At 37.7% G+C, this 13,925-nt stretch overlaps 2 protein-coding genes across 2 annotated transcripts in view; one reads left to right on the top strand and one right to left on the bottom strand.

Moving 5' to 3' along the window:
- Window positions 1–29: 29 nt before the first annotated feature.
- On the bottom strand, window positions 30–3,292 carry LOC113076697 (somatostatin receptor type 5-like). Its single transcript, XM_026249378.1, has 2 exons — window positions 2,919–3,292; window positions 30–1,434 (listed from the first exon to the last, which is right to left on the bottom strand). Exon 2 carries the CDS (start codon window positions 1,425–1,427, stop codon window positions 294–296), a length of 1,134 nt encoding a protein of 377 aa, XP_026105163.1. The 5' UTR covers window positions 1,428–1,434; window positions 2,919–3,292; the 3' UTR covers window positions 30–293.
- A 9,244-nt stretch (window positions 3,293–12,536) lies between these two features.
- Window positions 12,537–13,925, top strand: part of LOC113076698 (polycystin-1-like) — a 71,403-nt gene continuing 70,014 nt past the window's right edge. The window contains exon 1 of the mRNA XM_026249379.1: window positions 12,537–13,221. Coding sequence (XP_026105164.1) covers window positions 12,953–13,221 — 269 coding nt within the window. The 5' untranslated portion in view covers window positions 12,537–12,952. The remainder of the gene's footprint in view (window positions 13,222–13,925) is intronic.

Here is a 13,925-nt window from a genome sequence, read left to right on the forward strand (position 1 = left end):
ATCAAAATAATGTATTTAAAATGTATTAATGTATTAGTAAAATTTCTATTTTAAAAGAAACGTAAAGTTCTGTGCATACATCGCATTTAGAAGTACCATTTAAAGCTTATCAAGTTTCAAGTGTAGTTCAAGCAAGCTGACAATGCATAAATGGTATGTTTAATTTCACGTTAAGTGTGTGGTTAATCGCACATAATTGGACGCAATTGATCACAATTAAAATTTGTATCTTTTTATCTATTAACAGCCCAAAAATAAACATTCAACACATGTCAAATATGTGAAATGTGCTTTCAGAGTGACTGTACCTGGCTGCCCTGTGCATGTCCATTAAAGTCATTGTTCCGAGGTGCCAGGAAGGTTTCTTGGGTCGTCGTTTTCTCCGTCCGCGGCACACTGGGATCGCCATCCTCCACGCCATTTGTCTTGCGCACGCACAGCACCTTACGGAAACTCTGCTTGAAGTTGTCGGACAAGAACCCATAGAGTAGCGGATTGGCACAGCTGTTTGCATACGATAGGATAACGGCAAAAAAATACACCCCGGCCATCACGCTGTTCTCCGGGAGTATGAAGACTAGGTTTACGATGTTGATGATGTAGAACGGCAGCCAGCAGAGGACGAACACCACCACGATCACCACCACCATGCGGGTCACCTTTCGCTCTGAGCGTCTGCGTTTCGTAAATCCCGCCCGCGCACCGGACGACTTCACCTTGACAACGATGAGCAGGTAACACATACAGATGACCAGCAGGGGGCCAAAGAATCCGAGCGTAGCAGTGTAAAGTATGAATGCCGTTGACCAAATGTCTCGTGGCTCCGGCCAACTCATGTTGCATGAGTTAAACGTGTCCTGAACGTCAGAGAATATCACCACGGGGAGAACAACGATGAAGGAAAACGCCCACACCGCTGCGCTAACTGCTTTAGCTACTCGTGGTCGGCGCCACTTAGTGGAGCGGATAGGATGCACCACTGCTAAATAGCGATCAATACTCATCACTGTCAAACAGAAGATGCTTGTGAATTGATTTAATGAGTCAGCTGTCATAACAACGCGACACAGGAATGAGCCAAACGGCCAGTAGGACAGTACGTTTTGCGTCGTAAGGAACGGAAGGCCCATAATATACAGCTCATCGGCCACGGCCAAGTTTAAAATGTAGATGTTTGTAACTGTTTTCATTTTAGCATAACGCAAAACTACGTAGATAGCCAGAGTGTTGCCAGTGAGTCCAACGATGAACACGGTGAATGATATGACTGCAGTTACCATCGTGCTGCTCCCTTGAAAAGGCATGCTTTGATCGGAAACATTGCCAGTGTAATTCCCAACTGGACTTCCTGAAAATCCCATTCCAAAGGTGGAGTTATAATCCCCTGGGATTGTCCCCACCAACCCAGATTGGTTTATTGACTCCATTCTGGAACTGGAATGGACAGAAAGATAAAAACGGTCAGAAATTAGTGTAGAGGTAAGATGAGTGACCGAGAGAATATAAAGCAGCAATTAATCCAAAACAGCTCAGTGGAAAGGTACATATTTCTCTTTATGCAGGTATGTGTTTTTCAGAGGGAGAGAATATGGCTTGTGTTCATTTAATGTGCTTGAGATGGCTTGTTTTACAGTAAGAGATCAGAGAGCCCGAATCAGTGCAGATGATCACACCTCAGCTATAAAGATCAGTGCCAAAACCCACACAAGGAGACTGAACTGACACAACGCACACATGCATATCTCTCTGTCGCTTTCTGTCTCCTGTTGTATGTCTCTCCTCAGTGTTGCATAGTGGCACAGCACGTTCATGCATTAAAAACTAAAAAGCATGGTTTAAAAAACACTATAGCTTACTTGACATCTACTGAACAAAAAAATTTTTTCAAGCTTTTGAACTAAAGAGGCAACACACAGTTAACTATGGCGACAAATGAAGTAAGAAAATGCCTTTTTTGTTTATATATATATATATATATATATATATATATATATATATATATATATATATATATATATGTATACATTAGTCCAGTGATCAATCTTCACAATGCATTTTTCTATCAATCTGAGCACAGCTGAGCCAAAACAGACTGTCAGATCATAATCTAAGAGAGAACTCATTTGATTTCAGTTAACCTTAAACTAAATATTATGTGAATGTAAATATAGGTTATGTAAATTCTCACCTCCAAACCATATAATAGTTTTCAAACCACTGAAAATTACAATGATATGCAATTAAATAATTTAATCTATGTGCTAACCATAAGTTTGAACTGTGTTCTCAAGAAAAGAGACAAAGTTGGGGCAACTTGTCACATATGTATACATTTATACTGTTTTTTTATTTACATTATATTTTGGCCATAACAATGTTTTATATTTACGGACTTCACTGCTGCTTTCATGGAATTCACAGCATGTACCCGCAGAAATAACGCACTGGAGCTGAATCTCGACTTATTTACTAAAAAACAAGCATTTTCTTTCAAACTATCTGCTCTCATCTTGATGAAATCAGCTTGAAGTCGTCAAAGACAGTGATAAGAACGATGTGCCCCGGTCTTTCTTGATTGATTACATTATTTAGAGACATTATTTATTATGTTTGTTTAGAAATTGACACTTTGTTAAACTGCGTAAAAAAAACTAAAATGCATATTATGCTATTCATCTGGGATGACATTGAAACTTAATAACTTAACAAATCACATGCATTATTGGGGAATTCTAAAGAATTTTTTTACATCTTATTTTGCGCAACGTACCATACGATCAGTGTATCAACGAAAACAGTCCTAAAGCAATTAAAAAATATTCTTACAAATATTAGGCTACAACAAGATTCCCTGGATGAAATGTTGACTAAAATAAAATAAATAAAAATCTAAATCTGAAACAGTAAACTGTGCTTACCAGAGAATGTATCAGTGAAACGCAGGAAAGTGTGAAACACCCCTCGAAGGTGATGAGAAGAGAAGAAAAATGTAATAAAAACAGGAAAACATAGTGCAGGTTAAATCTGTCAGCATAGCTATCTGAATTATAGCTTGAGGAGATACAGCCTTTGCGTGCGCGCTCTCGCAGTGTGCAGCCTCGCGACAGGTGATGGCATCTGCTGCCCGATTCACTCCGAGATCGAGCTAAACCTCCCTGTTAAACCTGGAGAGAGAGAGAGAGAGAGAGAGAGAGAGAGAGAGAGAGAGAGAGAGAGACCCCTCAGTTAAATCGCAATCCTGCAGTCAAGCCGTGCGCGTGCTCCAGTCACAACCGATCACCCCACAGGGTAATAGCTTTTTAACCCGAACTTTTTCCATATGCCAATCATATAGAGTTTGAAGGAAGGCGAGTTCTAATTATAGGTTTTGAATATTTAATTTCCACATGCAATACTTGAGTTGATGTGCAGTTTAAACTCCTCCCTTGTTTACCTTATATGGCTCAGCGCAGAATGTAAACAACAAAGTTCGCGGGTGAAACAGTTTGAACTGGTAGAGCGTAACGGAAGATTTTATGTGAATTTTTTGTCTGTTCCTAATATAAGCTTATTAGAGGACTTTTAATGGTGAGTATGAAGCGTATGGATACTTGTATGGTGCAGTTGAAATCCTTCTTGACAGCAGTAGGCCTATCTACATTTTTAAATATGAAAATGATTTGTACAATCTCTGAAGTAAGTATTAGTATTTATTACAAACGTTATCCCTTGAATTACAACTTGCATTAAACGGTAAAACTGTTTCCACTACAAACCGGTGTGTTAATAATTTAGATGCTAAATTTATATAATATGATAAGACACACCAATTTGCAATATCAAGAAGCAAAAGGAGCTTTTGTATGGCTAAAAGTAGCCCATAAGGCCCTTCAAATTTACAAATGGCCACACCCATTTTTACAGAGGCTTATTATGCACTTCATGATAAACAAATAGATTGAACACTATTATTCTGTGAAATTCCTTTAGGACATTTGTAAATTATTGAAAATCTTAATTTGTTGTGACCACCAACTGTAAGCACAAAATTCCACTTTCATTCAAATATGCATAATTTGGTATTATTTTTGCAACCATTTGGTTTTTGGTATTGTGGCATTATGTTTACGGCACTTAATAACTTTTCCATTCCACATGTTCATTACTGTAATGTGTTCAGACTTTTACTTTAGCAACTTCAGCGGCAAACTTTTTCATTACTTTCAACGATTTGCATGATTGACATTATGAAGAATAATGTCAAAATGCAGGAAATCTTAAAAATAGCCAAATGGAATTTCTTATTTCTCATATTTGACCTGTTCTTGACAGGTTTTGTGAAATTCACCCCTTTATCCATCTTTCAAGAGTGCCAACAACATAGCACCTCCGATGTGAACCATAGCAGCTTTAGCCATTAAAATGAGTGGTGCGATCCACACGGAAACCTGAGGAAGTTTTGATTCCTGACATGACCTGGAGGTAGATGTGCCTTTAACAAGCTTAAAGTAACTTTTAGAAGAAGGTGCGAGACAAAAATGAGGCGTACGGCTCACACATGACATCTGAGGCGGTGTGACAGTGCCACCTTATTACATAATTCACTTCTCAGCGGGAAGCAGAGTTCCTGTACTCATATCTCACCTACAGCTGGTTGATTTTTCCATAATTAAACAGCAGACAGATAAAACAAGAGCTTTGAGGTGCGTGCAGAGTTGAGGTACAAAGAACACACCGTTCTAGATGTTAATCGCACAGAAACAGATGGCTTCTTTCATCAGGCATCACTGGGGACTTTTTTTTTTTAGGTACCTAGTACAAAATCGTCATACTGCCTGACAGATATCACTGAAATGAGACATTTTGCAAGAAATATCTCTCCATCTTGTCAATCATTTTGTACGACTGAGATTGTTGGCCTTTTCGGAGGTCAACGTTTCGCAAAGAATATGCATACATCCTTTAAACATTGTATGCAAAAAAAAAAGGTCAGATGAGTAGTTTGTGGGATGTACGATTTTTACGTTTTAATGAAACAACAATCCTGGCGTTTGTGGAGTGTGCAACCACAGCTGAATAAAATAGTTTCTCTTTTGTTGTGACAAATGACAGTGATATCTTTGCTACTAACATACATAACTGCAGAGATGTAATTTCATCTTTACAGTACGTACATGCATGATTATGGGCATAGGTCATATCTTTAACAGGTGCTAAATGCATGAATATACATTTATATTATAACTAAATATCAATATAAATGTATAATATCTTATTTTAATGTATCTCATTCACATTTACAGGTGGAACTCCTGTTGTATAGCATTAATAGAAAATAAAAAATCAATTTGTCTCTCAACAAGTACTCAGTGTTAAGACGGTAGGGGTGTTTGCTGCTGAGAAACTAACGAAGATCCATAAAACACACACACACAGCAGAGATCAACTGAAGTGGAGTTCATTCATGCCTGAGGCAGCTCTGAACTCGACGAGTACACAGCAGGATAATTACAGATATTGATGAACTAGAATCCACATGTGTTCCTGCAAATCTCCAGCTTCTCTCTGATTCATCAGTGTTTCCTAGACGCCTCTGACAGGCCGCATTCTGTTTCAGAGATCATCATATCACGGGGCATATTTAGGCTACAAATCTCTAAACCGATGTCACACTGAATGATATCAAATGCATATTAATGCAAGATGGAAATTTAGATGAATTCATCCTCTCAGTTTTCAGATCAGTGGGTGAAGAAAAGGATGCCCCCCCCCCCCCCTTAAAAATATATATTCCAGACTTTTCAAGGGCCCTCTCTTCCTTTGGGGCTTTGGTAATCAGTGCTGGTTTTACCCCCAGTCCGACGCCCCTGTAGACAAATATCGATCAGCATTCAAAAACAACTAGTACTGTCCAAACAAATACCCTTCAACCCCCTTTTGACTGATGATAGCCTCCCCTACTGGCCAAAACCCATACTGAATCTATTAGTATTCATGTCAGATTCTCTTCTTCTTGTTTCCATGGCAGATATATTCAGTATAATAAATTCCTAAGCGTTCAATGGCATAAACGTGTAATAGATTAAGTTATTTTCTGTAATACTGGATAAAGAGAGAAGGAGATGGCAGGTAAAGGGTTAATGGGGAACTCTGTAGGGATCGCAGGTGTTTCTGCTGCTGTAAATCATGTTTAACAGTGACCTTTATGAAGAGCATAATACCATCTCCAGACATATATTGAGTTTGGGAGTGTATTGAGTGTATGTTGTTTGAGACAGGTGGTGGTTTCTTCCACAGAATTAATGTTGATCTCTGTGCTTCTCCACCAGTCTAATTCACTTACACTGCAGTTAGCAGGAACATTTCCCCAGCTGCAGACATAAGAGCAGGCCGAAGCGAGGTTATATCACTGTCACAACCATTGAGTTCAATGCTAAAACTTTGTCAAAAGACTTGAGCTTTGGGAGTCGTGACTATAAGTTGTCTGTGTGTCATTGGATTTAGTGTCACTATGGTAAATAATTTACATGATACAGTTAGGGTAATATAGTTTACCTGCATTTGGACAGAGAGGAAGGAGATTTAATACAATTAATTATATGACTCCCAGACTGCCATTTGTTCTTCTACTGACATCAGATCTTCCTACAGCATCTTCCTACCAATATCGTATGATTTCACCTCAGTCTAAGCAGTGAAATTAGATTAGGACTGCTTTTATATCGCCGCTTTGAGGGTTGATCCCAAGACATTTGTCCTTAGAAAGCTGCTGTTGTATTGTTCTCGAGCGCAAATATATGCAATTAGAGGACATGATAAGAAAAGAACATAAATGGAAAAATAAATTGATATGGACAGCTTGGGCTGCTCCAGGCATGATATTTACAAATGAAATATTATGGAGTCAGAAAAATCCAATCTAATCTGTGCTGAAATATATTCAATATAAGTTTGATGCAGCTGTGGATTGAATTCTCCTGAATCATTCATTTGTAGATGCCGCTTCAATTCTTGGTCAATTCTTGGTTCGCTTTGATGTTTTGTTTTTAAGTGTGACTTAAGTGTCCAAATATTTATATGCGCAACTTAACTTTTAGCATAGAAATAGGCAAATTAATCCGACCAACAAGAATGTGAATCAGTCGATAGATAACAGAGATCATGTCTGCTTTGCTTCAGCCAGTCTAAACTTCCAGCTGCATGCACAGTATAGCCAAAATATTAAATAATTATTATAAAAACTAATATTTTGTCTGTTAAATTGTATGTTAATTTTTTTTCTTTGATTTAAGTTATTATATGCATTTACTTCTTATTAAATAAATTATTAAATGTGATTTATTTATTTCATAGTATCATCATCATAGTATAATTTAATGTAGGAGGTATTGGAAACTTTGATTAAATTTTTAAGTTATGTAAAAGCTGTTTCATGATGCTCAAATATCTCTACTGCAACTTACACCAGATTAAAAAACTGATTTAATCAGTATATAATGTTGCAGTTTCTGATAATGTTCCAATCTAATAGCGAGTAACTGCTTTATTCACTCCTCAGTGCAATTGTAATCACATGTGGAGCAGTAATTTAGGTGCCTGATTGCAGAAATAAAGAAGCGTGACTTTTAATTTTGAAGTGTTCTGTGAGATCTAATATGAGCGTTCTGCTCCAAACTCAAAGTTTAGAAATTTAAAATGAATGCCAGTGCTTTTAATACAGACCAATGCTTCCAAAGAGAGCAGTAAGCAGTGCCAATCTGATGTGAAATTAATCCTGATGAAAATATGAGACCACTGCAGCTCACGTTACATCGCAGGTCATTCTCCCTCTTCTGGCTTGTCTGATCATAACCCACTCCTCTTCAACTTTTATGCCACTTTACTGAGTTAACCTGACCCGAGGTCAGTGACGGCTTCGTGACGATGATCTCACATCAGTGAATTGTCAAGATGAGAACTGATGCAGACAATCTTCTCAGACAAATGCTTGGCAGAAATGAATAGGCTGTTGTTTATGGTTTAAAGGGGGTCTGATTCTGTTGAAAAAACAGCATACTGGTTAGGCGTATTTTGATGCATGGCAGCTAGTTAAAGCTGGTCATGTGCTGGTCTTAAACTGGTCCTAAGCATCTAGCTCCTGCTCAGGACCAGCTTAAACCGGCTCAAACCAGCTGCCATGCTTCATAACATGCCTGTTTTTCAGCAGGGATGTAGTCCCTCACAACAGACACATTATGACAGGTTCCACGGCCTCACCATTGGTGGAAATGTAGCATGCATGTGCTTGGACTCATTAATGATCGCACCGTATACCTTGGACTACAGCATGTAAATGCCACGATATATGAATCATACGTCAGTCAACGACGGCAATTTTTTTCAATCATAGTCAAGCTGGAGCTAACAATTATTCAGCATGTGCTCAGTAGAGTTTGCTTGAGATGTGTGAAAATGTTATACACTCTATCATTCTCTTTTTTTTTTCTTTAGCTGTATCTTTTGATGCTTTGAATTTTTATATTTAGGTTGCTGGTTAAAAATTGATGATTGATTTTGATAGATGCATCTGATCATGGCTGTGAAGTGGGGTGCTACTTATGAAATATGACTCTTATGACTGAACTGAAAGATTGAATCTTAAAATGTGTATAATGAACATTATTTCATCAAAATATTTCATCAGGTGGTTCATATACCACTCTCAGATTAATAAACGGTAACCTTTCTCATTTCACATACTTAATGTGTGTACTTCCTACGTTTTTTTTCCTTATTCAGCTTAAAGATGTAGATTATAGACTATATGATGTATAAGATGTAGACTATATGAAGGTGAAATCATACACATATACAGTTATGATTATGCTAATTTTTCTTTACTTATATTAAATGTTCAAATGTTTTATATTTTGGTGAAAACAATGACTTGTTTATTATGTAAGGATCATTTGATGAATAGGATGGTCAAAAGAACAGTGTTTATTTGAAATGTAAATCTTTGTGTGGTCTCCTGCAAACACAACACATCTGGAGTTAAGTCAAATCTCTCAGTCCGTTCAGCTCCTCAAAGACACATGTAAGTACAGCACAAATATCCATAAAAACACAAGTAACACTAGCTCAACATTCACCTGCCGTGGAGACTGGCAGAGCACACGGATCAAAATAAACACAATGTAATAAAGAAAGGTTAACTTAATAAGCAAAGCAGGTGGGAGAAGAGACAGACGGACGAATGGAAACGTCCTGCGTCCAATCAGTGACCTCCTCAGGTTGGGCTTGAGATCTCTTTATCTTTCCCTTTATCCCAGAATGATGAGACAGACTGATCTGCAGAGCAGCTCTGATCAGGGTGAAGGAGACACCTGGGAAAACACCTCAGACACTCGGGTGACATTCCCAAAGCTGTGTTAGGAGATCTGTGTGTGTGTGTGTGTGTGTGTGTGTGGGACACTGATTTAACATACATTGACACTTGTTCATGTAGACCCTAGAATGGAGTATAGAGACTTTTAACATGGCAATTACTTGGAAAACCTCAACAACGCCCTATAACAACACCCTAGCAACTACCCAGGACACTCTAGTGACCTCCTAGCAACACCCTAGCAACTACCTAGAATTTTCCTTTAACCATACAGTAATTTCCTAGCAACTTCCAAGGACACTCTAGTAACCACATTGCAATGTTCTATCAAACGCCTTAGCAACTCCCTAGCAACAACCTGGATTATCCCAGCAAATATAGCTAAGTGCTGCAAGCCACTCAGTGCCATAAAACTAAAGCTGTGTAACTCTTTTGTGTTTGTCTGAAATGAACCAAACTCCAGTTACAGTGAGCTGCCGTCTCTCAGCTCTCTTTTCCCCATTTTCTCTTCCTCCTTTCATCACACCTCTCTGTTCTGAGCAACTCTGTCTCTCGGTTTGTCTTGCTCTTTTATCTTTATCTTTTATCTCTGAGGTGTTTTAATGACATCCACGTGGATGACTGACTCACAGATGGTGCTAACGGGGACATTTACTCCTGGAACAAAAAACTCTGAGAGGACAGACAAGTTGGGTGGTAAGAGTTGAGATTCACTCCCTCTCATGTCCTCAGATGTCTTTCTTTCTTCCGGTTTGATGTAGAAAAGCACAGATTGGACTCAACTAGACATGGACACAGCTGAATTCAGTTGTCAGTTCAGCTTTTAGTGCTCAATCCTGTCCTGTACAAACACTATTCAGTTATTTAAGGGAGTTACAACTGCAAACAAATTCCACGGGAAAACTGCAGACTTGGCTACACTGGTAACTGATTGCATGTAATCTGGATTATGTAATTAGAGTCTAAATATTTGGTACATGTGACCAGACTACATCTTTTAAAATACCCATAATCAGATTAAAGATGCTTTTTATGAATTATATGATTACCAGCTATTCAAACAATGGCAGTAAATTATTCCTATTATTAATTCTCCCAATTTTTTTCTCTTTTAATTTGTTTAACTTTCTAAAGACTTCTGCTGTGTGTCATTTTGAATACAGTGAGTATGAACGTGTGATTGATTGTTCATGTGATGCAGGGATTCACAAACTTTTTTTTTCTTCAGTCAAACCCATTTGGTCTAAAAGTATTTAAAGTTAATATTTCAATAATTGAACAACACATTTTCACGTCTCTGATGGTTAATGGTGATAATTAATCTAAAAGTAATTCAAATATAGTCAGAATGCATTAGTTAAATGAGTTTTCTAGATAACATTTATGGCAACAATTTTCATCAAATAATTTGTAATTAGTTATGGCCTATAATTTGTAAGTAATCTACCCAGCAGTTAATGACATATTTAAATGCATATCAGAGTTGTGCAACAAATTGCCTCTTGACTCAGTTTTGCCACATTTTGACATAAAAAACTGGGTAGATTAGGCCTATTTACAAATTGTAATTTGTTACTGATTCCAGATTACATGACACAAATAATAGTAGCGTAATCCATTACATTACACATTTTAGTTAATATAATCAGACTAAGATTACCTTTAGATTGCTTTTGATTTAGATTGCTTTTTTATTTTTGCCATTTATTCAAAAAGGATAATCTTGTACCATATTGATATAAAAACACAAAGAGAAAATATATTGCATTGATATTGCTATTAACAACATGAAGTCCATTAAAACGTTCCCAAACTGGGTTTGTGCAGGAACTGCAGGACGGTTCTCAGTGTAACGAAAAACTACCCAACTCTGATGGTGTCAATCATTACCGTCTCAAGAGTGAGTACATTTAGAGGATCCACTTCTGTAGCTATTTAAATAGGGTTGTCACTCCTAAAACTTTACAGTGTGTAAGCAGCCATGTGTGTTTTCTACTGACTTGTATATTCAATCTCCTTTGGTTTTGTTCCAGTCCATATACAGCACTAAATCAGAGGATGTGAAGATCTGAGACTCCCCCTATAGTTTGAACACACAACGTACTCCAGCAAGACCTCAATAATTCATCCACATTCTGTCAGAGATCAACTTTGCTCTGGTTAATGCAAAACAATGTGCATGAATGATGAATTAGCCTGATTTGGAAAATGTCTCTAAGGAAGAGATAAGAAATAAAGGCTATAGTTTATTCACGTCTGCAGAATTATTTCAGGATAATTTCCTTCTGAGCCTTCTTTAAGAAAAGAATATGCTTGTGTTAATTATAAAGTGTATTCCTATAAAAGGGAATATCAGACTCTCAGAAATGATCTGGTCAAGCTCAGCTTCTTAAGATGGAGCTATTAATTATGACTTGATTATTTATACAGCAGGAAGAATTATGGAGATAAAGTATTGTATAAGAGGACATCATTTCCTTTCTGACAATCGTCTGAAATGTTGATATAATCATACTGATTCCTGTAATTTAATCAGACAGAATGTTTTAGGGGTTTCAAACGTTTTGATGCTAAAGGTTGTATATCTTTATGTGGATAAATCCATTTATACTGTGTGAGGGAAATATTCAATGTGTTAAAAAGTCTAAGAATATTAACTTAAAAATCCAAAATTAAATAATCAGCTTTTTACATTGTCTTTATAAAACAATTGACTTTTAATTAAGTTGCAGGCATGAATTAATTTATCACTTAAATCTCTATCCTTTTTTTATAAATATAAATAACCAATTGATTTTTTTTTTATGACTGGAATTAATGTCTTGCAGAACAAAATGTTACATTTCCTTAAAGTGAGAGTATAACAATAATAATAATAATTATTATTAGGTTAACCATTTTGGAGTCCATTAGCTTTGGTAGCTCTAAAATTAGAAACATTTTGTATAAATAAAATGATTATAAAATTATGTTTTAGGGTGACGGATGTTGTTTTTTGTTCACCAAAAAGTATGCCCCTTCCTGGACGTGATGTCATTAAGAAACTGCCTTTATTGGTACAATAAAAAAAAAAATACCATGTTTTCATGTCATGATTGTAAAGTTCTGCACGTGGGGAACAATATTGGACGATGCTTCTTTATCGTGCCACTAGCCTTTACATCATCAAATGCATTTATGTGCGCGCGTGCTCCCGGCATATGGACAATAAAATGGGCCGCATAATAAAAAAGTTGTGCCATAACTACATAAAGTCAAAGATAAAGTCTAAAACATGGAGTTTGTGTCCTGTCTGTAGCCTAGTGATCAGTACTAGTGTTGTGTAAGAGAAGCCTCATCCAGCGGAGAGCAGCAGAGAACGAGAGGAAGTTCTTCAGCAGAGCACAATCAATCCAGAGGTTTGTTCCCTCCTCTGGAGAAGAAGTGAATCCAGTTCCGTTCACGGAGGAATAGAGGGGGCACGTCAGCGAACTTGGGGGGAAACGCGATTTGCGACGCTTTCAACGCCGTTTCTCTTATGGAAAAACTGGGAAAATAGTGAACTTTCCTCCCCGCGCCCCGAGGAAAACTTCACCGACAGAAGGGGCGATGAGATGCGAGTGAGCGATGCCTTGTAGAAATGGACAGATTGTGTTTAAGCGGAAACATGGCGTCTGTCTCCCAAAGTTTGGATTATTTTCCAGCCTGCTCTTTGCGCTCTGCTGCCTGGAGGCGCGCTCGGGCGTCGCGACGGACGGGAGAGCGTGCGGCCCGTGTCCGGGGAACTGCTCGTGCACGGCGGTGGGACCGCAAAACTCGTGCGTGGTTAACTGCTCCAACATCGGACTGGATCAGGCCCCAGCGGCGTCAGACCTACCGCCCGACACGCACACTCTGTAAGTGACCCGGCGACCGTGAGGAGGTGATGCGGGTGTCTGTTGTGATCCGGGTGATGTGACGGGTGAAGAAGGTGTAATACTTCAGACTGCCACTGTTTATGTATCAGTCAATCATAATCACGAGGATCATGAAGATGTCTGGGGATGGGGAAAAACAGAAGGGTAGAGAGGGGGGGGGGGGAAAAGTGAAATGTGTTCAGAAAAGTTGTAATAGCGTTAGTGACACTGACATAATAAATTATGAACCAAGTATGAAACATTTCTAGAGTTTTCATGTTCTTAGATTTGTAATAAAAATGTGCCCCCCAGTAAGACAAAGCAATTTCCTTCATGCATTTACAGCAAAATCAGACTGCAGGTCGTTTTAGCTTAAAACTGAAAAGAATATAATTAATAGTTATGAAATTATGAACAAATATGAAAAAGTATAAAAGTGTAAAAAAAAAAAAAAAAAGTTAGATGATGCTAACTTGCTACCTACTCGAATATAAAAACAAACTAGAATACATATGAAGGAAAAAGGATTTCATATTCAGAACAGAATTTATCTACAGTAATTAAGTTATGTTCTGTGACTGTGTTTGAGAAAAAACTATTCTGTAAATATTATTTTATTTTCTTAAATAACACATATCTACAGACACTGTTCTCGTGTCATATAGATATTAGATGATGGTGCATCACATGTGTAAGCTTCAAGC

This window comes from Carassius auratus, unplaced genomic scaffold (assembly GCF_003368295.1).
Source record: "Carassius auratus strain Wakin unplaced genomic scaffold, ASM336829v1 scaf_tig00021008, whole genome shotgun sequence".
Lineage (NCBI taxonomy): Eukaryota > Metazoa > Chordata > Actinopteri > Cypriniformes > Cyprinidae > Carassius > Carassius auratus.

What these genes read in the sequence shown, in the direction of transcription:
- LOC113076697 (XM_026249378.1), bottom strand. Translation starts at nt 1,427, where the DNA reads ATGGAGTCAATAAACCAATCTGGGTTGGTGGGGACAATCCCAGGGGAT.